Source organism: Artemia sp. Qi Xiang Cuo, chromosome 3 (assembly GCF_049724085.1).
Source record: "Artemia sp. Qi Xiang Cuo chromosome 3, ASM4972408v1, whole genome shotgun sequence".
Classification (NCBI taxonomy): Eukaryota; Metazoa; Arthropoda; class Branchiopoda; order Anostraca; family Artemiidae; genus Artemia; species Artemia sp. Qi Xiang Cuo.
In genome coordinates this window covers 10211112-10236970 of record NC_142796.1, presented here as the reverse complement: position 1 = coordinate 10236970, position 25859 = coordinate 10211112, and the positions used below count along the sequence as shown (strand labels likewise).

The 25859-nt window shown below is 34.9% G+C and overlaps 1 protein-coding gene across 1 annotated transcript; it reads left to right on the top strand.

Annotated features, from left to right (window-relative positions):
• The first annotated feature begins 3674 nt into the window (after window positions 1-3674).
• LOC148953749 (uncharacterized) lies at window positions 3675-18385 on the top strand. Its single transcript, XM_089085878.1, has 3 exons — window positions 3675-3721; window positions 14988-15326; window positions 18257-18385. The coding sequence occupies exons 2-3, from the start codon at window positions 15126-15128 to the stop codon at window positions 18383-18385; spliced, it is 330 nt and encodes a 109-aa protein (XP_088942004.1). The 5' UTR covers window positions 3675-3721; window positions 14988-15125.
• Window positions 18386-25859: the final 7474 nt, after the last annotated feature.

The window sequence follows — 25859 nt, the reverse complement described above, 5'->3', positions numbered from 1 at the left end:
GCGTTCAACCGGGCCTGTTGTCAGCACGTTCGGTCGATCCGCTGGCGTTGCGCCGGGGTATATATATATATATATATATATATATATATATATATATATATATATATATATATATATATATATTTGAATAGCTAAAAATGTAAGCAATACTCTAATATATTTATCATTAAAATTCTTCATGATTAATGCTTCAAAGTACTATTTAATTGACTTACCTATATTTCTAGAAATATAGAAATATACATATTTTTAGAAATACCAATTAGGCTATCCCATTTTATTGAATTTATCCCTTTAGTTGACTATTGACACACCAATGGAATCCCTTTTTCTTCTAATCCCGAAAACATAACTTTTTTTTCTTAATTTTGAAATATTCTCATTTGCCTATAATTGTTCAATAGTTAACAGTTTTCCCACGCGACTGATCGTTGAAATACTTGGCCAAATGGTGCACGTCAATAGGGCTGTTGAATCGTTCAATTCGGTCTTTTGTGCATTTAATATAAAAAAACAATTTTTTCCAACTGAAAGTAAGGAGCAGCATTAAAATTTAAAAAGAACAAAAATTATTACATATGTGAAGAGTGTTGCCCTTTTCTCAATTTCTCTCTCTTCACGATTAGGCTTTTTAGTACTTTTAAAATTTTTTCATTGTTCTAATTAATACACCCTGGTCTTCCAGGAGTCGTTCTTAAAGAATTGGGACAAAACTAAAAATTTAACGTAACTAGCAAGTTATTGAGGAGGATACAGCCCCCTTTATCTACGTAATAATTTCTGTTCAGTTTAGGTTTTAATTTTTCTCCTTACTTTCATTTGAAAAAACTTGTTTTTTTTACATTTATTTTCTGATCGGTTCTTAAATAGTGCCAGGATATCTTCCTCCACCTCCACGAACCCCCCCCCCCCTAAAGAAGGATGCTCTAGACAATTCCGTTGCAGGAAAAATTTACCCCGGAGAATTTCCCTTAACATCTCAACACGTTAATTTTTGCTTCTTGCTTTATCTTTGCCAAAGTGCGTTTGCAAAGAGAAAATCGTATAAAAAGAAGTTCTTATGGGACTTTCGGCACATTCCCCTAGTGAAAAATTCCCCCTGAAAAGTTCACCCTTTGGAAACTTCACTCACCCGGAAAAACGCCACTAGAAGAAAATTCACCCCCCACCGGAAAAATAAATAGATACTTCCCAAAAACAAATACCATTTTTAAACAATGGGCAAACTTTATAACTTAAAGACCTTTACCAAGAGGCTGTGGGGGGGGGGGGATCATCTTATCTTCAAAGGCACGTTTATTGGACTTTTCAACTATGCGGAACAAATGGCTATCCCTAAATTTTGATCAGGCAATTTTGAGGGAAAAGGGGCATGAGAGGGGAGCTAGTGACCCTCCAGTATTTTTGGTGACTTAAAAGGACACCAGAGCTTTTAGTTTCCGTTCGAACAACCCTTCTCCCGATAATCTGGGACCATACTTTAAATGCGACCACTCCTGGGAAAAACAAGCAAATAAACAGGCATCCGTGATCTTTCTTCTGGCAGAAAATACATAATTCTAAATTTTTGCAGACAGGAGCTTGAAACCTCTACAGAAGGATTCTCTGATTCGCTGAATCTGATGGTTTGATTTTCATTAAGATTATTTTACTTTTAGGGGGGTATTTCCCCCCTTTTTGAAAAATCAGGCAAATTGACTCAGACTTGAACCTTTTATCGGTAACACCAAGCTTAACAAATCTTATATATTTGGAATCAGCATACTAAGCCGATTCTTTTGATATATATATTGGTATCAAAATTAAGCTTTTTAGAGATTCGGTTACTACTGAGCCGCGTCACTCCTCACTTACAGTTCGTTACCACGAACTGTTTGAAACAGGAAAAGTTTTCGCTTAACGATTTAGCGTGGTAATAAAGGAGAGGACTTACGGAATGAGAAAGACTTTATTAGCTGTATAATAACCCGAATAAAAATAGTAGAAAATTCGGGTTTTCAGAATAAATAGACTAAGATGGTTCTAGAGGACAACAAGTTTTGATTTTGATGTCCTTTGTACTTTAAATGAAAATAAGCAAGTCCCCATAGAGCTAAGCAGACTTAACATTTTTTCTCTTATTATCGCTAGCAAACCCTGCGAATTTGAACGATAGTTTTGTTTTTTCAGGGAACGAGTGTTACATTGAAAGCAAAAAAGGTGTTTCAATATAAAGGATTTTGTGCTACACTGGAAAATATAAACATTTATAACTTTAAAACATTCAGTTTTACTGAGCCAAATCTAAAAGATAAATAGAGAAATATTACTGCTCTTGTTAAAAGTGGTAACCCTACTTCAGCTTGTTTTATCCCAGTATTTGTAAAACTTAGAGAAAGTGGACTCTAAAACGAAAGCTCTTGGTAAACGCAACCTTGAGCTGTACAAGGACCCTAGGGGTCTCAAGGACCAATGCTAGGGACCAGTATAGCAACTAGGAAAACATTTATCTGTCTTGGTTCAAAGTTTGATTTTCTTGCCGCAAGCAAAATTTATAATATTACTACTTAAAATAGGACCAAAGGGAAAGCTTCAGCTTTAATTGGGAATGGGGCCAGGCAACCCACACACATCTTGAACTCTTTTGGATTTCAGTTCAACTTTGGTTTGAAGCTGCCTGTTTGCTTGCTGGAGCGGAGCTTTCCAGTCAAAAGTAGAGAAATTGCTCCATGGAACAACAGCTTAGCTGTCTAACTTCAAATAGTCCTCTCCAGCAAAGAATATAAAATTCCAATTCAAATCACACACTATGCTAAAGCTCAATAACTAGCAAAAAGAATTCTTTTTGGCCCTGGCAGCATTCCAAATAATAATGTCACATTCGTCAATCTGTCCCAAGGTTCACACTTTCCACAAAAACGGCTGAGGATAGACCTTTAACATTTCTTAGCAACAAACTGAATTAGGCAGACTAAAATGAAAAAAAAGGTCAGAAAAAAAAGTTAGAAAAAAAGGTCAGAAAAAAAAGACTAAACCAGTTTGTTTTATAAAAACAAAGGCAAAGTATGACAACCAAGAGGCAACCCCACTGAATTTGGGCTGTTGAGAAGGAAAAATGTTAAGAAAACAATTCTTATTTCATAATATGCAGAATAATTGCAGTTAATACATTTCGTCAACAGCTCCACTATAATTTACCACCAACTCCTCTCCTAACCCTAATGTGCAAATATATAGCCTAGCCCAAATGATGTAGGCTATTTCCTATTCATCATTCTTGTTTCAACCCATGTAGTGGTAAATTAAATCAGCTGTGACAAAAAATCAAGAATCAGAAAAACAAATGGTAAAAATGTAATTTGGGCTATAAATTACAAGTGCCCCATATTCCACAAATGGGGGGGGGCAGCAAAACAAGCTCCTGTAATATTTATGGGCAAAAATTGTAAAATCAACAGTGTTGATGGTGCCGCTAGGAGCAGTGAAGTCTACATTTGCCATGCCCAAGAAAAAAACCTAACTCCAGCTCTGATTTGTATGTACATATGAGGGGGGGAGGGGTAAATTATAGTGGAGCTGTTGTCAGACTTTGTTAACAACAATTATTCTGCACAACCTATTATAAAGCAAGAATTGTTTTCATAACATGTTTCCTTCTCAACAGGCCTAATTTGGGCTTTGTTCTATTTTGATTGCTTTAGTCACTTCATGCAAAACTTGCCAACAGTTGTTAAAAATTAAGGTAAAATTCTACCTTAGCTACATTTGGCTATCTTGGAAATGGGTTGGGTTAGGACAATGAAACTGTCAGGGATGGATCTACAGGTTAAAGTATGTCATGGGAATGTGTTTTGAAGTACCTACCTCCACTATTTCTCCCTCTAGAGGGTTTTTAAACCCTCTTTAAATATGTGTGTTATAAAAGTGAAACCTTGCAAAATAGATATTCTGCTTAAATGAATTACAGAAAAATTGTTTTAAGCTTCACAAATTTGCTCAATCCCAATTTATAATATTTTAAATAAATGTAAATACATTTCCAAAGTTTTGAAAAAAAAAAAAAACATTCATAGCTTAGGGCTCAATATTCTACTAAAATAACAGAAATTGCATTTTCAGAACTAAAGCCAGAGAAAAAGAAACTGATAACTGAAAATTCAGGTAAAATGTTGTTTTGTCAAAATTTCAATAGGTATGGACCTGTAATGTAGGTAAATTTCAGGACCCTCAAGAGGGAGAAGGAGTGGGGCAGGTACTTCAAAATACCTTCCAGGGACATGCTTTGGTAGGCCTAAATATTTACCAAATCATATTAGGCTATTGAGTTACAAATAAAGTGAATATAGCCTACCACTCAATGCCTTTTTTTATGCTCTTTACAAATATAATAGGCCTAATCATTTTTGTTGGAAATGAATTCCAGCCCCCACCTCTATCTATACCAATTTAAGGTATATATTTGCACCGTAGGGGGGTGGGGGGAAAGTTTAAAATGACATCTCCTTTACATCAGAAATAAAATAACCCCCCACCCTTAATGTGCAAATATATACCCTGAATTGGTATATATTGGGGTGGGGGCTAAAATTCATTTCTGGCAAAAATGATTATTATATTCATAAAGAGAATAAAAAAGCATTGAGTGGTAGATTTGAAGTTATATCAAGGATCACGCAAGGCTCAAAATGTTCTTTTAGTGCCTTTTTTTAGATGTGAATCTAAATCTGAAAATTTTACTTTTATAACATTAAAAATTACTCATAGTCTTTATACCTCAGTGTCCTCTGGGGAGAAAAAGTGATGGGGCTATTAGGCTACTTCAAAAAACCTTCCCATGACATTGTTGAGGCTTTGGATCTGTTTCTTCAACTTTTATTTGTCTAGTTCAACTAGGCTACTTACCCAAATAGTTAAAAACTCTTAATCTATAATTTTACCCAATATTGTAATAATCATACAGTTTCCTTCCATTTTTAAGTCATTTTCCACCCTTTTGATACTGTTTTGGTCTTGATTCTATCAATGATTTTGATCTGATCATAGAATACGCACGCGTACGTAGGCTAACCTAACCTAACTTAACCTAACATAATTTAATCTAGCCTAACCTAACCTAACTTAAACATGGAGAGATGTTTACTAGCTAACCTAACTTAGCTAACCTAACCTGACTTAACCTAACCCAATCTAACCTAACTTAATCTAGTCTAATCTAACCTAACCATACTCGCCAGAAAATCCCCCCCAGGTCGACTTTGTATTTTTATGTTGTTACTGCATGTTGTTACTTCAATAAAAATATTTTATGCATTACTTTGTTATATTTCTATTGTCTTATGAAAAGTTAGCATGTTAAGCGCTTAGAATGTTTATTAAAAAGTTGGAGATTTTTTATTTCCTTTGAAAAAAAAATTAGAATTGAACTATAACTTTTTTCTTTTCTCTAAGAAAATTCAGAAGAGAACTTTAAACTTCTTTGTGTCTTTGTGAAATTAAGAACTGAAGTGGAAGATTTTTATTTTTCTCTGGAGAAATTAAAATTGAACAGTAAGTTCTTTAATAAAATTCAAACTTGAGTTAACTTATCATGATCAGCGTATAACTTTTTCTATCTTCTATGCAAAATTTAGAACAGTAATTTAAAATTTATGCGGCTCTTTGAGAAAAATCTGAACTGAAGTGGAAAATTTTTAATTTTTCTTGAAAAATAGAATTGATCTGTATTTTATTTCTTTTCTATGAAAAATTTAGAACAGTAATTTTGAATTTTTCCATCTCTTTGAGAAAAATCCGAACTGAAGTTGAAAATATTAATTTTTTCTTGAAAAATAGAATTGATCTGAAACTTGTTTCTTTTCATATGGATAGTTATAAAAAGAACTTGAACTTTTCTTCCCATCAATGAGAAAAGTAGCTCCTTATCTTCATAGTGAAATATTCACGATTAATGTGTAACTTTTTCTATCTTCTACAAAAAATTTGGAGGAGAATTTTAAATTTATGTCTTTGGGGAAATATCTGAACTGAAGTAGAACCTTTTTATATTATTAGGAAAAATAGAATTGATCAATAACTTATTTCTTTTTCATTGAGAAAATTCAGAAGAGAGCTTGAACTTTTCTTCACTTCATTGAGAAATTTCAAATAGAACTTTAAATTTCCTTGTTTCTTTGTGAAATTAAGAACTGAAGTGGAAGATTTTTATTTTCTTTGGAGAAGTTATAATTGAACTGTAAGTTCTTTAATAAAATTCAGAAGATAACTTGAACTTTCTATCTTCAATGAAAAATTTGGAACAGAATTTTAAATTTTTTCATCTCTTTTAGAAAAATCTGAACTGAAGTGGAATCTTGCATGATGACTAGAACTTGAACTTTTCTTCACTTCGTTGAGAAAATTTAAAATTGAAGTAGAAATTTTTATCTTCTGGGAAAATATTCACAACTATGGTATAGCTTTTTCTATCTTCTACGGAAAAATTTCAAATAGAACTTTAAGTTTCCTTGTGTCTTTGTGAAATTAAGAACTGAAGTGGAAGATTTTTCTTTTCTTTGGAGAAATTAGAATTGAACTGTAAGTTCTTAAATAAAATTCAGAGGACAACTGGAACTTTCTTTCTTCTATGAAAAATTTGGAACAGTCTTTTAAATTTTTTCATCTCTTTGAGAAAAATCTGAACTGAAGTGGAAACTTGCATGATATTGTGGCGTGTACAAAAAATCTGAACTGAAGTGGAAACTTGTATGATATTGTGGCGTGCACAAGAGTTGTAAAGTAAAGTTGTGGTGAAAAGGATGGGTACCTCAACTTGTAAAATGGGTTTAGGATGGACATTAAGAAAAGAACTTGTTCTGAAATGCCTTTTGAAAAGTATTGCTTGGTGTTGTGGGAATTCAAAAAGCTGTGAAGTATAGTTCTGGATGAAAAAGTTGGGTACTTCAACTTGTAAAATGGGTTTAGGAGGGACATTAAGAAAAAAAAGTTGTAAAGTAAAGTTGTTGTGAAAAGGATGGGTACTTCAACTTGTAGAATGGATTTAATAAGGACATTCAGAAAAGAACTTGTTCTGAAATGCCTTTTGAAAAGTATTGCTTGGTGTTGGGGCATTCAAAAAGCTGCAAAGTAAAGTTATGGGGGAAAAGGATCGGTACTTCAACTTGTAAAATGGGTTTAAGAGGGAAATTAAGAAAAGGACTTGTTCTGAAATGTCTTTGAAAAGTATCGCTTGATGTTTTGGCATCCAAAAAGATGTAAAGTATAATTGCGGATGAAAAAGTATGGAACTTCAACTTGTAAAGTGGGTTTAGGAATAATATTAAGAAAATATCTTGTTCTGAAATGCCTTTTGAAAAGTATTTTTTGGTGTTGTGGGCATTCAAAAAGCTGTGAAGCATAGTTGTGTGTGAAAAAGTTGGGTTCTTCAACTTGTAAAATGGGTTTAGGAGGGACATTAAGAAAAAAAGTTGTAAAGTAAAATTGTGGTGAAAAGGATGAGTACTTCTACTTGTAAAATGGGTTTAGGAGGGATATTAAGAAAGGAACTTGTTGTGAAATGCCTTTTGAAAAGTATTTCTTGGTGTTGGCTGTAAAGGATGGGTACTTAAACTTGTAAAATGGGTTTAGGAAGGACATTAAGAATTGTTCTGAAATGCCCTTTGAAAAGTATTGCTTGGTGTTGGAGCATTCAAAAAGCTGTAAAGTAAAGTTTTGGGTGAAAAGGATGGGTACTTCAATTTGTAAAATGGGTTTAGGACGGTCACTAAGAAAAGAACTTGTTCTGAAATGTCTTTGAAAAGTATTGCTTGATGTTTGAGCATTCAAAAAGCTGTAAAGTAAAGTTGTGGGTGAAAAGGAGTGGTACTTCAACTTGTAAAATGGGTTTAGGAGGGACATTATGAAGAGAACTTGCTCTTAAATGTCTTTGAAAAGTATTACATGGTATTGGCGCATTCAAAAAAACCAAAAAGCTGTGAAGTATGGTTCTGGGTGAAAAAGTTGGGTACTTCAATTTTGTAAAATGGGTAATGAACTTGCTCCGAAATGCCTTTTGAAAAGTATTGCTTGGTGTTGAGGTATCCAAAAAGTTGTAAAGTAAAGTTGTGGGTGAAAAGGATGGGTACTTCAAGTTGGAAAATAGGTTTAGAAGGGACATTAAGAAAAGAAGTTGCTCTGAAATGTCTTTTAATGGTATTTCTTGGTGTTGAGGCATCCAAAAAGCTGTAAAGTTGTGAGTGAAAAGGATGGATGCTTAAACTTGTAAAATTGGTTTAGGAGGGACATTAAGAAAGGAAATTGCTCTGAAATGCCTTTTGAAAAGTATTGCTTGGTGTTGTGGGCATTCAAAAAGCTGTAAAGTATAGTTCTGGGTGAAAAAGTTGGGTACTTCAAGTTGGAAAATGTGTTTAGAAGGGACATTAAGAAAAGATGTTGCTCTCAAATGCCTTTTGAAAAGTATTTCTTGGTGTTGAGGTATCCAAAAAGCTGTAAAGTAAAGTTTTGGGTGAAAAGAATGGATGCTTCAACTTGTAAAATGGGTTTAGGATGGACATTATGAAAAGAACTTGATCTGAAATGCCCTTTGAAAGGTATTTCTTGGTGTTGAGGTATCCAAAAAGCTGTAAAGTAAAGTTGTGGGTGAAACGGAAGGATGCTTCAAGTTGTAAAATGGGTTTAGAAGGGATATTAAGAAAGGAACTTGCTCTGAAATTGCTTTTGAAAGGTATTCCTTGGTGTTGAGGTATCCAAAAAGCTGTAAGGTAAAGTTGTGGGTGAAACGGAAGGATGCTTCAACTTGTAAAACGGTTTTAGAAGTGACATTAAGAAATGAGCTTGCTCTGAAATGTCTTTTGAAAAGTATTTCTTGGTGTTGGAGCATTCAAAAAGGCTGTAAAGTAAAGTTGTGGGTGTAAAGGATGGGTACTACAACTTGTAAAATGGGTTTAGGATGGACATTATGAAAAGAACTTGTTCTGAAATGTCTTTTGAAAAGTATTGCATGGTATTGGCGCATTCAAAAGAACCAAAAAATTGTAAAGTAAATATGTGGGTAAAAAGGATGGATGCTTCAACTCGTAAAATGGGTTTAGGAGAACTTTAAGAAAGGAACTTGTTCTGAAATGCCTTTTGAAAGGTATTTCTTGGTGTTGAGGTATCCAAAAAGCTGTAAAGTAAAGTTGTGGGTGAAACGGAAGGATGCTTCAAGTTGGAAAATGGGTTTAGAAGGGACATTAAGAAAGTAACTTGCTCTGAAATGGTCTTTTGAAAAGTATTGCTTGGTGTCGAGGTATCCAAAAAGCTGTAAGGTCTAGTTGTGTGTAAAAAGGATGGAAGCTTCAACTTGGAAAATGGGTTTAGAAGGGACGTTAACAAAGGAAATTGCTCTGAAATCTCTTTTGAATGGTATTTCTTGGTGTTGAGGTAACCGAAAAGCTGTAAAGTAAAGTTGTGTGTGAAAAGGATGGATGCTTCAACTTGTAAAACTGGTTTAGGAAGGGAATTACGCAAAGAACTTGTTCTGAAATGTCATTTGAAAAGTATTGCATGATGTTGAGGTATCCAAAAAGCTGTAAAGTAAAGTTTTGGGTGAAAAGGATTGGTACTTCAATTTGTAAAATGGGTTTAGAAGGGACATTAAGAAAAGAAGTTGCTCTGAAATGTCTTTGAAAAGTATTGCTTGATGTTGGAGCATTCAAAAAACTGTAAAGCAAAGTTGTGGGTGAAAAGGATGGGTACTTCAAGTTGGAAAATGGGTTTAGGATGGACATTATGAAAAGAACTTGTTCTGAAATGTCTTTGAAAAGTATTGCATGGTATTGGTGCATTCAAAAGAAACAAAAAATTTTAAAGTAATTATGTGGGTGAAAAGGATGGATGCTTCAACTTGTAAAATGGGTCTAGGAGAACTTTAAGAAAGGAACTTGCTCTGAAATGCCTTTTGAAAAGTATTTCTTGGTGTTGAGATATCCAAAAAGCTGTAAAGTAAAGTTGTGGGTGAAAAGGATGGTTACTTCAAGTTGGAAAATGGGTTTAAAAGGGACATTAAGAAAAAATGTTGCTCTGAAATGCCTTTTATAAGGTATTTCTTGGTGTTGAGATATCCAAAAAGCTGTAAAGTTGTGGGTGAAAAGGAAGGATGCTTCAACTTGTAAAATGGGTTTAGAAGGGACATTAAGAAAGGAACTTGCTCTGAAATTCGTTTTGAAATGTTTTTCTTGCTGTTGATTCATCCAAACAGCTTTAAATTACAATTGTGGGTTAAATGGCGAGATACTTGTATATGGAAAACGTTATTAAAATTGAGATTAAGTAAGGAACGTTATCTGTTATTTAATTTTAAATTGAATTATTTTTGTTTATATGTCCAAAAAGATGGAATTACAATTGGTGGGTAAAAAAAATGTCTGCTTCCAGGGGTTACAGTGTTTTAGAAGTGAATGAAAGGAAAGAACTTTATGTGAAAAGCTCTTTAAAAAGTATTTCTTGTTGTTGAGATGTCCAAAAAGATGTAAAGTAAAGTTGTGGGTTAAAAAGATGGGTACTTCAAGTTGGAAAATGGGTTTAGAATGGTCATTAAGAAAGTAACTGGCTCTGAAATGGTCTTTGGAATGTATTTCTTGATGTTGAGGTATCCAAAAAACTGTAAAGTAAAGTTGTGGGTGAAACGGAAGGATGCTTCAATTTTGTAAAATGGGTTTAGAAGGGACATTAAGAAAAGAAGTTGCTCTGAAATGCCTTTTGAAAGGTATTCCTTGGTGTTGAGGTATCCAAAAAGTTGTAAAGTAAAGTTGTGGGTGAAAAGGATGGATGCTTCAAGTTGGAAAATGGGTTTAGGAGGGGAATTACGTAAAGAACTTGTTCTGAAATGTCTTTTGAAAAGTATTTCTTGGTGTTGAGGATCCAAAAAACTTTAAAGTAAAGTTGTGGGTGAAAAGGATGGGAACTTCAATTTGTAAAATGGGTTTAGGAGGGACATTAAGAAAAGAAGTTGCTCTGACATGGTCTTTGAAAGGTATTTCTTGGTGTTGAGGTATCCTAAAAGCTGTAAAGTAAAGTTATGGGTGTAAAGGATGGGTTCTTCAACTTGTAAAATGGGTTTAGGAAGGACATTAAGAAAAGAACTTGTTCTGAAAATATATAATAAAGCCATAAAAAAGTATTAAAAATTGGGAGCTCTGGGTCCTTTGGGGGTCTGGGTGGGGCCCTTGAGGGCGGGGGGGCCGTTTGGGTGCCCTGTGGACGTTTGGGGCCGGTGGCAGGGCGTTTGGGGGGCCGGGGAGGGCCTTTGGGGGTCTGGAGAGGGCCTTTGGGGGTCTGGGGGGCACTTGAGGGCCGATTGGTCCTTTGGGAGCCCGGTGGCCCTTTGGGGCCCGGGTGAGGGCCTTTGGGGGTCTGGAGGGGTTCTCGAGGGCTAGGGGGCCCTTTCGGAGCCCGGGGGCCTGTGGGGGCGGGGGGGAGGGCCTTGTGGGGTCTGGGGGCCCATTGGGAGCCGGGTGGACCGTTGGGGCCTGGGGTCGGGCCTGTGGGGTTCTGGTGGACCGTTGGGGCCCGGGTGTGGGCCGTTGGGGTTCCGGGAGCCCTTTGGGTGCCTAGGGGACCTTTGCGGCCCGGGGTGGACCTTTGGGGGCCCGGGGAGGGCGTTTGGGGATCCGGGGGCCCTTTGGGAGGTTGGGGGACCTTTGAGTACCGGGGGCTTCCTTCGGGGTTGGGGTAGGGGGATTGGAACCCTTTGGGGGTGAGGGAGGGGGCTTGGAACCCTTTGGGGTTGGGGTAGAGCGATCGGGGCCCTTTGGGTTGGGGTAGAGGACCTCACAACACTGTGCAATTGAAACTTGTGTATTATAACGACCACACTTAAAACCTCTTCCAAAATCTCTTCAAAAATCATATTTTATAATGTCTCTAGCTGTTTCGCCGAAATAATTCCATAAAATAGCTAAAACGGTTTCGCCAAAATTATCCCCAAACGGAATTTCAGCATGTTCCTTTTGTTTGGCATCTCTGCGCTAATGCATTACAAATTATTTTGAAACCTTTTCCTACGCTAAGATCAAAACATCTGCCAGTGAATCAAGTCTCTTGTTAGAACTCCAATTAAGTCCCCTTCCATATCAATCAATCAATCATGACATCATCTGTGATTTAATTGTTTATTGGAGATTTTTATCTTTGGAAATGCAAAGACATTAATCAACTTGACGTCATCTGCCAGACATTGATTAACTGTTTCCTAGGAACTCGTAACATTTGGCTCGGAAACAACAAAAACAAATACTATTTCTGGGTCATAACATCTGCCTCGAACAGGAAGGAAATGTCATTAACTGTTCCTCTGAATCTCAGAACATTTGGCTCGAATAACAATAACAAATACTATTTCTGGATCATTACATCCGCCTCGAACAGGAAGGAAGTGTCATTAACTTTGCTTCGAACGACAACAACATTGACCCCATTAACCACGTGTTCTCTCTAATGACTCTGTTCAAAACAACAACAACATTGACCTTGGCATTTTGCCTCGGAAACTTTAACAATACTATTTCTGGATCATAACATTCGCTAAGAGCGTGCCAAAAACACACCTGGAGAAAGAGGTCATTGACCGATTACGCAATCATTCTCCCTAATGACTCTATGCCCATATAAGGAGCCCTGATCGGAGTAGAACCCCCATCTCTACTGCTATGAAGGGGGCGCCAGATTTCCCAGCATTCTTTAAAAAAAGACCAGAAATCAAATAAAAAAAAAAGTTTTTCAACTGAAAGTAAGGAGCAACATCACAACTTAAAACGAACAGAAAATATTACGTATATGATTGGGTTCACCCCCTAGTCAATACATCCCTCTTTAAGCCAAAGTACTAGTGTTTTAGTACTTTCATAAGAGCTATTTATTCTAATTAACGGCCTTTGTGATTAAGGGTTATTTTTAAAGAACAAAATTCGAAATTTAGCTTAAAGAACAAGGTATTGACTAGGGGGCGAATTCCCTAATATACGTATTAAGAATGTATGAACATAGAAGTTCGTTACGTAAGTTAATTCGTTAGTTACTTATATTTCATATTTCGTAATTATTCGTAATTATATTTCGTAATTATTCATGTACGGTGAGCCAAAATCAAAACCTGTATTAATTCAAAAACGTTCAAAAATTAAATAAAAAAAAACAAGTTTTTTTTAGCTGAAAGCAAGGAACGGCTTTAAAACTTAAAACGAACAGAAATTATTCCGTGTATGAAAGGGGCTGTCCCCTCCTCAACGCCTCGCTCTTTACGTTAAAGTTTGACTTTCTCACAGCTCTATTTTTCAAACAATAAAAAAAAATTAGCGTAAAGAGCGAGGCGCTGAGGAGGGGACAGCCCTTTCATATACAGAATAATTTCCGTATTGGTATTTCTGTATAGTAAATGTTTTGCTTTATTGGAAAGCCATTTAGCCCAAGAAAAGTAAAATTAATATGCAAATTTTGTTTTACTTATTCAGTAACGGTAAGCCAAAATAAAAGCTGAATTAACCCTAAAAACGATCAGAAATAAAAAAAAAAACAACTGTTTTTAACTGAAAGTAAGGAGTGACATTGAAACTTAAAACGAACAGAAATTATTCCGTATATGAAAGGGGCTGTCCCCTCCTCAACACCTCGCTCTTTACGCTAAAGTTTTTATTGTTTAAAAAAAATAAAGTTGTGAGACAGAGTTATACTCTGTCTTAACTAAAAGTCATAAAGCTCACAAAGGACAGGGTTTTGGTTTTTCATTTCAATGCTGTGTTAAAACATACTAGTTTTTTCGATAAACTAAAACTTATTGCTCGGTTTTAGCTTGGATTTTGATTTTTACCCGTGCTTATGACTAAGTTTGCAACTGCAAACTTCCTCTCTTGTAGCAAGGGGACGTATAAATATAGAAACTCTCCATCAAACTAAAAAAAAAATGATAATATGAGGGAAGTAGGGAAGGAAAGTTGCAGAGAAGGACTGAGATAAAGTAGAAAAAGAGAAGGAGACTGAGAAACAATAAGCGGACTGAGACAGTATTAAGGTCACAGTTCGGAAAAAATAGGGGGAAACTCCTCTTAAAAGACTTGGAAAATAACTTAGATTAACACTGGATGGGGGTGAGTTTCAAAGTGATATATAAGGCACTTTGGAGACACTTAAAGCTGCTGAGGTTGACTTCATAGTACCCAAAAACAGCTGAATCATTCAGAGGGTTAGGCCGTGTTAAAGTTGCCCCTAAATAGGATGGCAAGAGGTCTAAAAAGAAAGATTTAAAGGAAAGTGCAACTTCATGGGAGCGGATAAAGAATGGAACTTTAAATTGATTGCGAAGGAACTCTGCTAACTACAGGTGGCTGGTGCTGTAGTGAGTTTTTTGTAATAATAGTAGTAGGCATGGTATGAATAGATGAAGCTATACATTGCATAATTTTTGAAGTAAGAGTTCCGGCTGATAAGAATTTATTAAATAACCCGACTCAACTCACCCTGAAAGAAAAGAAAAATCTTCAAAAGTGCGACGGCCTGGCGTTCTTGAAATATTAGAGGAGAAAATTCCACTGCGAAAAACTTTCTTTATCATAGGGGATTATCACATTCCTCAGTCCCCTGCTAAAAATAGATAAAATTTATTAATGGCACTGCAACCTCAATTGTAGGGGATGGTGCCGACATCAGATCTGTGAAGTCGGAATTGTTATCGTAATTGTAAAAAATGAGACCTTCTTAGTATTAATAAATTTAGCCCCTCTGGGTGGGCTAAATGTGAAACTACCATATTATGCTATTAAGTAAGGTTGAAAAATTAATGAATTAAATACCCTTACTGCAACGATACACATGTCTAGTTATCCTCGCGTTTTATCTTGATGGCTATGGAAAGGCAGTATTACAGAAACTGTATTTATAAACTAAATTTTATAGTTTTAATGGATTAAATTTATTTTTACTATGAACTTTGATTTTAGTCTTCCTGTATTATATTATGTTTATATATTTTCTTTTTTCAGGACAAGAAATTAGTAAGACCTTGGCAGCCAGGATGTTCCCACGACTTTTACCTCAACACGGAATCAGAGCGGCGGTATCAAAGCTTTTCGGCAATCCACCTCGCTTGACTTTAAATTAAAGTAGAATCTGTATGGTGTATGTTGGTTCTCTCGGAAAACAAGTTTTTTGGACAGTTGGAACGGTTTTCAAATGAAGACTTGCAAAATCTGCAATGTGAACTCCTTGGTGTGTATAAAGCACTTAGCAATCCACCACTTCTCTATGCTGATGTGAAGAGTCATATTGGGGACTGCGCTGTTGTGCGCTTTTCGGTAGATGGTGCGTACTATAGAGCTAAGGTATGTGAATTAAATAGAATATTTGTTATATTTCTTTGTGAAGTATGTGATACCAGTATGCTACCTTTTCATGGACGTTTGGCTGGCCTCTGTCAGATCTTGTTTCTATAAAAAAAAACTTGAATTTGAGCTAAGGGTGGGCCTCCCTGACTTCGACGTTGCAACTCTAAAGGTGCAACAAAAGTTTTTTTTCCTATATCTTCTGAGGTATGAACTAGTAACTCGCAAAATTCGCATAGTCTTCACGCAAAATTCCCTCAATCTGTTCCTGAAAAAAAAATCAATAACAAATTATAATTAGAGAGGTTTGCACGATGAAATTGAATCGCATCTGCACAAATCTTAAAGGGGAATTCTATCTATCTCTTCCTGGAATTAAAAAAAAAAAGATAAATGATTAGCAAAAATAGAAGCGACAGAATATATAAATGGAAAAAATAACTAATATGTAAAATGCATACATACGTGTAAATGGTTTCCATTGTAACTGAACCACCGTGTAACAGAACCCCAAGCAACTGAACCCCTGTAACTGAACCACAGTGCAACTGAACCCCATGTAACTGAGCCCTTGTGCTACTGAAACCTCATGCAACTGAGCCCCTCTAACTGAACCCTCGTGCAACTAAACCCCTTTTAACTAAACCCCCGTGTAACCGAACCACCATGTAACTGAACCCCAATGTAAGTGAACCATTGTACAGCTGAATCACCGTTCAACTAAACCACCGTGCAACTGAACCACCATGCAACTGAACAACCATGCAACTCAACCGCCATACTTACATTGGGTAAAACACAAGTTTTAATCTCTACTTGTTCAACATTGTTGGAATTGTTTGCTTTTTCAAGTCTTTATATAAATTACTTTCAAGATGATTTATAAAAATGCTCTGTTTTGTTGTCACAAAAACAAAGAAAATCGGACTTCAGAAAGTCGCAAAAATATATATAGATGCTTTGCATGGGAATTATGAGGAACGGTTTGAAGCTTCAGACTTCCATTTTTCTCCCAAACGAGAAGTTCCTGTTGACTCTTTTTCCGGCTTTTCAGGAGCATGTAAACTTGAACTAGATACACAGGAATTGGGACCAGCACGTCTTGCCAATGAAGGTTTGCTAAAGCTTTTTGTATCAAACAGTTCGAGGTAACTAACTATAAGTTAGGAGTGACTCGGCCCAATTGTAACAAAAACTTAAAAAAATAGAATCTTGATAACAATGCATACATCTAAAGAATCGGATTTTAGTGCTAGTTTCAAACATTTAAAGTGTTTAGATACTTCAGCTTGAAGAACGAGGTTTTGAGAAAAAAGCAACACCTGTTATGTATGGACTACTCAAGTATACGACTACTGAATCACTCAATAGAAGAGGGAACTTTTTTAAAAGTGTTTAGATACTTTAGATTGAAAAGTGGATAGAATTTCTCACTGGCTTTTGCAAATAGTCGTTCTGATTCTTCATTTTGATTATTAGTAGGCAAATATACATTTATCACTACGCAAGACCCTGCCCTCACTGCTAGAAAAGTATGACTAGAACTGAACAAATTTGATTGAATACTCACTGAAACTAAAATGATATATTTTTTCCCAAAATATTTTTTTAAACATATACCGAAAAGTATATGTATTTATTATGGGCATTAGCGAGAAGTTTTCTTTTTCTGTCGTTCTCAAAGCTCATTAAAATGAAGAAAAAGATAAAGGAAAAAAAATTACATAAAATAAGGTGATGAATTTCTAAATCACGATCTAATGGTATTGCTCCCTAATCTTTGCTCCCTATTTTGATTGTCATATTCTTTTACCTAATATATACTTTTTTAACATTGTAAACAGTATTGAAATTTTTCTTTTATTACCAACCCTTTTCAAAATTTGTTTTTCTACTGTTCTGGAAAAGATCTCAGGCGCTTATTTTTCTGGTTCTACTGATATTTCATACATTGCCTGTGTTGATGACATTCTGTTGATTAGCCGTACTAAATCTGCTCTTTCTGCGATGGTTTCTTTAGTTTCTCAGTCTTTCCTAAATATTAGTCTGTCCCTGAATCTTGATAAGTGTGAATTCTAATCTTATAATCTGTCTTCGTCTACTCCTCTGCTATGTAATGAATTTTCTGTACTTTCTGTCTCTTCCTTTCGGCGGCTTGGTATTACTGTTTCTAATTCTCTAGCTCTTTCCCGTAAACAGATTGTTGCTGATTCAGTAAGAAAAATTCAGTTCAGTTATTAAAACATTTTAGCAAACCGTGGAAAATATAACAGAAGAGCTCTTGGGCGCTTATTCTCGACTTTTTCTGATCATTCTGTACTTTTATTTTTCTTGGTAAGAAATTATATACGGTATATTATATACCGTATATATTCCATATCTGTGCCATATCTCAGCCATATTGATTTAAACAACCTTCCCGGAAAAGAAGTATAGATTGTCAAAGAAAATAAAGAGCCAGATTTATTTCTCAATACGTATTTTTAATCCGTGTTGACAAAAAAGTGGGAAAAGTGGGAATGCTTTTTACCCTTTTCTTTCGTCATAAAATTATAAAATGTATTTCGTTGAAAACAACATGTATTTTAAACAGTTTAGTTTTTATAGGGTCATATCCAGAATTTTTTTTCGGCCGAGCGCGTATGTTTTGTTCGAGGGGGTTGCAAAAAAAACCTTTACAAAAGTCATTAAGATTTGTTTATTTGCACTTTTGTAGCGTTTTTAATTTAACCTTTGGGGGGATGACAAGGCCACATATTTTATTTTACTACAGCAATTTCCGTACAATTTTCATTATCTTCTCTCTATCATGTCTTTCTATTTATTATAACATTTATACAGTTGTCAGTAAATATAAATCTGATTTATGCAAGAATATATTTTTATTTAATAAAATTAGAGCATATGAAACACTTCTTTTTAATTGGTAGGCCACACCGAATACATTCAAGTCCGACAAAATGAACAGCTTTGATGTCGTATCGCCTCTTGATGCTCTGGCTGAAACCTCCAAAGACCGAGTAGAGAAAGTTCAGAAGAAAGTACCCAGCAGAAAATAAGCAACTTTAAAAAAATAAATCTTCCGATGACTGACAGCCTGAGCCCTTTCAGACTAAATATTCTTAAAGAAAAATCAGTTTTTATTGTCATCATTGCTCTACTATTATCATTCAAAAAATAATTTTCAAATTTTCACTTGTGCCTCTGGCAAAAGCTGCCTTCTCTGGCTTGCTACTTGAACAATCCAATTCCATATAATCAACTGGAATATTATAGACGGTAAGGTAGAAATTCTATAAATGACAAGTATACTCAATCTTGATTAATCTATTCAATAAACCTCAATTCTAATATTCACCGCTACTAAACTTTTATTTAAGCTCCTCCCCCTAGACAGAGCCAGGTTCACAAATTGTGACAATATCATTCTATCTAATTTTATTATCAATCTATTCAAAAGTTTTCCTATTTTTCTAAAAATTTATATAATCTCTTTCTTCATTCTACAGAAGCAGTAGAAATCTAAGCCTTTGTATGCCAAAATTATTTTCCTTTAAGGTTTGTATAGTCACCTTTGGGTTAGGCTTCTTTTAGATGACAAGATAACCATTTTAATTTTTCAGTGCAATAATAGTATTTGGAAATGCCAAGAGACACTGTTCGTAAAAAAAAACACCTGGGCGAAAATTAATAACAAAGAGGTCATGTCGATTAACAGGGAGAAAGGGAAGAGAAGGCACAGATCCCAAAACACAAACATTGATAAACTATACTACAATAAATAACTTGTAGGATTAATAAAATTGAAATGCTAAAAGTCAAAGAGTGGGCCACTAGGAGTGACAGTGATAGATTGACGCTTAGTCTGAAAGAGGGCTTAAATTACTAAGAATTTATCATAAAGCAACGCTTTAAAAAGAAAGTACAATGATTTTATGAGTATTGTATGTAAAACATGGATTTTCATAATTCGACTAAAATTACTACATAAAAACGATATTTTTTTCCCAAAGATTATTCAGTATGGGCAATCGACTAATTTAAACAATTCTCCGAAAATAAGATTTACCTTCGAACATTCTAACAAAGATTGATAACAGAAAGACCTTGACAGGTAGGTAAACACAAGGCTCAAAATGGTGTTAAAATAATAAGCCCGTTTTTTAGCACAAAGATCTTACATTTTTTTGCAAAGATTATCGTTTTTTAACTCATCTTTGTTCTAAGATCTTACAGCTCACTGATGCTAGCAAAAAGTGCGAAGAGCGCATCTGCTCTGCCGTATAGAACAAAGAGAAGAGAACTTTGATTATGGACAAATCAATCCTCTCAGACCGCTTATTAGAGAAGAATTGTTCACGACGTTTACACAAAAGTGATAGAAGATGGAATTCAATTTTTCTGTTTGTGGTGAAAAAACGCTCCCTAAACTAAACAGGCTGTAACAGTTCAGATTGTCCCCAGGCAAAAATATTGAGCTCTAAATTATCAGTCTCTTATCTAGGTCATTTAAGGGTTTTATTACTGATGACTTTCGAAATAACACATTTGTATTCTGTAATTTTTTTTGTTATTAATGCTTCTTCTTTTTTTTTTTTTTTTTTTTCAAAAAATAATGGGAGTGTAAAATTTCAAAATCATTTTTGCCATTTGTTATACAATGTTAAAAATAAATTAATTTATCTTTAATATGAATTATACCGTCTCAATTACTAGCAATATTTTTCCAATAACCTAACGAAGTAAGATACCTCTACGCATATTGAAATTACCTTTACACATATTCAAAATTTCCGATTTAATTTTGTTAGTAATGTTTGCCCAACAACCGAAGACTAATAACGGCACAACGTTAGTACTGAATTAAGCCATCTTTATTCATCCTTATTTACAGTAAAGGGTTGGACACACGTAGCTGATTTCAGGAACTGATTTCCAAATCAGCGACGATTTTTAAAGAAATCGGCGTCGATTTGAATTGAAAAAATTTTCTAGTTTTTGGCACCGATGGGTGCCGATTTTTAAAAATTTTAGCATGATCATCACAAAAAATAGAGATATAAATAAATATTCAGCCAGAGCTGTCTGTGGTGAAAGATGCCGCTACTGAGCTGAGAACTAAACTGAGAACTCAGCTGAAATGAATCCTTTAACTAATCATAATCTCTTATTGAATATTTGTGTCTAAGTTATTTTTTTGTTAAAATCTCACTACGTAATTTTTTATTTAAAAAAATGGTTCGGTTCCATCTACAGTGCAAAGAGCGAGGGAAATCGGGTCTTGACCATGGCTCCGTTTGCCGAACCCTTAAGAGCCCATTTAAGAGAGGATTACCACTCGATTAACTGTGTACCTGTATTGCGCCATAAAGTGATTTGGATGTCGGCTGTTAGCTACCGTTAATGGTGGCGTCCGTCATCCCTGGTCACTTTCTTTTTGAATAGTCAAAAGATCCATATGCCAGCTTGACGCATCTTGGACACGATAGACAACCGTCACTCACGTTTGATAACGGGGTTATTTAGTCACTCCGTGAATTATTCAGGTCGGCACATTTTTTTACGGAGTTACATTAACTTGCAGTCCTTTACACAAGGACTGGGGGGTTCAAGCCGAGAATCAGTGCTATTTCAGGACCCTCAAGAGGGAGAAGGAGTGGGGCAGGTGCTTCAAAATACCTTCCAGGGACATGCTTTGGTAGACCTAAATATTTACCAAATCATATTAGGCTATTGAGTTACAAATAAAGTGAATATAGCCTACCACTCAATGCATTTTTTATGCTCTTTACAAATATAATAGGCCTAATCATTTTTGTTGGAAATGAATTCCAGCCCCCACCCCTATATATACCAATTTAAGGTATATATTTGCACCTTATGGGGGTGGGGGGACTGTTTAAACGTACATCTCATGTACATCAGAAATAAAATAACCCCCACCCCCTACTGTGCAAAAATATGCCCTGAATTGATATATATTGGGGTGGGGGCTAAAATTCATTTCTGGCAAAAATGATTATTATATTCATAAAGAGAATAAAAAAGCATTGAGTGGTAGCTATAGGCCTATTCACTTTAGTTGTAACTCAATAATATGATTTGGTAAATATTTACCCATGCTTTAGCCTGTAGACCTGTCCCTGAAAGTTTCAGTTTCCTAACCTAATCCCTTTCCAAGATAGCCAAAAGTAGCTAAAGTAGAATTTTACTAACCTAACCCCTCTCCAAGATAGCCAAAAGTAGCTTAAGTATAATTTTACAAAAGTTAATGTCCTGAAGAGTTGGGTACCAGGAGAGTCTAGTCAATATATACCAAATTATATTAGGTATTGAGTTAGTAGTACGGGCGCCAATAGACAAAAAGATGCTTATTTTCAGGTCGTCATGACACATCTGTTTCACGCAATTTGAAAGCAGTTTCTAGTCATATCGAACACGCTGATTACGATTATACCCGGGAATAGATAGCTCAAATGGGTGCTTGACCCTTAAAAATGACCTGAAAGATTAGGAAAAAACTATCTCGAGGTTTGTTTACAGTTTTTTCAAGTTTGTAACGCTATCTGTTTAAGGCTTATGCGACGCGTTCACTTTAAAATAGAAGGAGAAATAATGGTAAACAAATAAAGTTTAAAACTTATTACAGAAAATTAGTATTGGGAATAATCATTATATTTGGATAGAGTATTAAATTCCGAAGAAAAAATTATTATTAAGATAATTTCAACTCGCTACGTCATTAAGCTTACATGTTTCAACGCCGCCAGCTATTTAATGTCATCAGGAAGGCCCAAAAAACGAAAACTTTCAATTATTATAAACAATTATTCACTGTTTGGTAAGGGATTGGAACAATTCAAAAACCTTAAAAAAGAAAACCCAAGGTTTCAAGCTGAGTACATAAATATTCATAATAATATTAAGTGCATAATAATCAAACATCTTTGAACAGGCCCAGTATGAAAAGACATTATATTGAGTAAGAAACAAAAAAAACAGGTAATTGCAAAAAAACAGGTAATCACAAGAACAAGCAGAAAATGCGCTACAGCTCCCACTATAAACAAAATCTGTAGTTATTTCCTATATTTACTAGAAGTTGTAGGGACCCTTAATAACAGCATATTCCAACGTATGTCATTTTGACTCTTTAATTTAATGACTTATTAGCTACTTAATCTCAAACAAAATATTAAGGGATAAATTTCCGGATTCGGCATCTAGATCTTTGGGGTGTATGGATTTATTTAGTATTACTCAGTTCCACCAACCCCACAAGCCCACTGCCATCCTTAACGTAGTCTTTATGCTTTTATGCTTAATAAGTTGATTTATATACGTCGTAATTTAAATTCAATTACCGTAACTAATAGTATAGAATGCTTGGAATTACTAAAAGTAGCCGTACACAATCACAGGATCTAATATACTATGCTAACTGTTACTAAAAACAGTCACTAAATAGTCCTTAAATTCGATTCACAAAAACAAGCCTCAGACCAGCCCATCAGTTCTGCAGACCTCTTTATTGCAAAGACCGAAATGGCGTTCATGTTTGCTAGTATGTTCCAACTTGATGATGTTTTACTTGAGAAATGTCAGGGTTGTTCTGTGAGAAGTTCTGTTCTGATGATTTTTCTAAAATGTCTTTTTTTCGAATATCTGTAGACATACCTCCTCACTCGATATAGTTGTTGATTGCAAGTGTAAAAGCAGAGTGTATTATTTAGGTGATTCTTTTTTTGTTGGTTAAAAAACATCTTGTTCATAACTATCAGGAATTGTGTGCTTCAAAGTGGATTTGAGTACATGACATGATAAAGTTTTTGAATAAAAGAGTCATGATAGTATAAAAAAATTGTTCAGCGACAAGTTCCAACCAGAAATATTATTTTTTACATGTTTAAACCTGTTTTTAACAAAATTTGTTACGAAGATTATTTTGAAACTTTGAATTGCTTTACGCGTATCAATAAAGTTATTACATCTTCATGAACCTCTATTTTAACATTGTTATTTATGGGAAGCTTTTGGAAAAAATCAAATACCAACGAAACTAGTAATTCTACCCAAGACAAAAAAAAACTGAATCAACAATTTGAACTAAATCAAACAATTAAAGTATACCGATATAAAATGTGTCTTATTCCATTCAGCATTCCATTTTGTTTGTATGCTTCAATATTAAGGCTCTCAACTTACTGATTCATAAACGTCAGTTTGTGGAAAATAACATAATTTAACGGTGTATTTGTATAAATGTATTATTAAAGCACATTCTTACAGTCCTACTATTAACCATATTAGATTGCGCTCGTATAAATCTATTTTATTGTCATTGTATTAGCAGTCGTGCTTCCCCATATGTTTGGCAGCTGTTGTAACACTGCCGCTCTGAGTAATTTTAGGTGTTGAGTCTCGCAAAATATAACATATGTTCGCTTTGACAGGTAATAGTACGAATGATCCCAGTAATATCTTTACAGTTAATCAAAGTTCGACGCAATCGGTTGTTTACCACTTAGTAAATCACTTGGACAAGACACTTCGGTTGAGCAGGACAGTTCAACGGTGGTAACTCAAAAGGTACAATGAAAGTCACCTAAATAATACACGCCCCCTTCCCTTTAATGCATACTTTCAACTATAAGGTAGAAAGTTTATAAATGACATGTATACTCACTATTGTTTAATATCGTCAATGACCATTTCAACCATTATGCAAAGGTGATCCATATGTTTATTAGCTCTTCCTCCTAGCCATTGCCATGTTAAAAGCTTGTGACCATCTCACAATCTACTTGTATGAACGATCTTTAAACCGGTTTTTCTAGATTTCTATAACTGAAAATAAACAATAAAGTCCATCTACATAAGCCTTATAAATATATGCTTTTTATTCCACAATTATTTTCCTTTTCGTTCACGGTTCGATGTAAATTATTAAATTACCCCAGTCATCATTTCAACCTCTTCAGAAAGCCAAGCAAATTGTTCAAGGTTTGTATAGTCACCACAAATTGTTTTTGTTAATATTTGGTATGGCCTTCTTTTAGATTGATTGCTACACATTTTAATTTTTCAGGTAGATGATATTGTTGGGAAATACAATAATACAATTTTCTTAAAAAACCACGCCTGTGCACAAATTAAATACAGTTGTGCTAGAGAGCGAAAGGGAGAAGGGGGAGCCACTTCTCCTTTAACGACACACATAAACACTGATAAATTATGTAATAATTAATATCCTGTAGCATTAATCAAATCGAAATACTAAAAGTCAAAGAGTGGGCCACTAGGAGTGGCAGTGATAGAGTGACGCTTAGTCTGAAAGAGGGCTTAAATTACTAAGAATTTATCATAAAGCAACGCTTTAAAAAGAAAATACAAAGATTTTATGAATATTGTATATAAAACATGGATTTTCATAATTCGACTAAAATTACTACATAAAAACTATGTATTTTTTCACAAAGACTATTCAATATGGACAATCGATTAATTTAAAACGATTCTCCGGAAATAATATGTTGCTTCGAACATTCTAACCAAGATTGATAACACAAAGACCTTGACAGTTAGGTAAACACAAGACTCAAACTGTTGACAAAATAATAAGGCCATTTTTTATCAAAGATCTTGCATCTTTTTGCAAAGATTATCGTTTTTTCAATCATCTTTGTTCTAAGATCTTACAGATCACTGATGGTGGCAACAAGTTCTACGACCGACTCAGCTCTTCAATATAGAAGACATATGAGAGAACTTTGAGGAACGAATTAACAGTATAATAAGAACATTGATTCTATAGATATTGTTCCATATTTGTAAAAACATGTTACAGCATTTTGCATGCAATTTCACAAAGATTTAAATTATAAGAGTAGTATTAAAAATATTGCTTTACCATTTTACAGTTTTTGGTGAAAAAACGATCCCTAAGCTAAACAAGATGTAAAAGCTCAGATTTTCCCCATATAAACCTATTAAGCTCTATTTAATCGTGGTCTTTTCGAGATCAGTGAACGTTTTTAGTCAGGAATAATTTCAATCAATCTCATTTAGAATTTGTAATAGTTTTTTAGGTAATGCTTTGTTTTGAAAATCTCACGCCATAAATTTTTCTTTCAACAAATGTTTCTTGCCACTATCCTTTTCCCACTGATGCTGAAATCGGTTCCCGAAATCAGCTACGTTTGTCCAGCCCTTAAGAGCCCATTTACACGAGGATGAAAACTAGTTGGACTTCATAACATCCAAGTAAACTTGAGGTTTCAGGCTGGATTCGTTCGACGAAAGTACATTTTGGCTTCCATCCTCCTTCATCAGTCTCTTGTTGAACCTAACGAAGAGCTCTAGTTCAACTTGACCTCAAAGTGGCCAGATGCAATGCATTTCTGCCATTTTGGCGCTTTTTTTAGGCGGTTGCGCATTGAATTTTTCAGATCGGCACATTTTTTTACGGGTTTACATTAACTTACATCCCTTTACCCAAGGGCTGGGGGGTTCAAGCCTAGAATCATATCCATT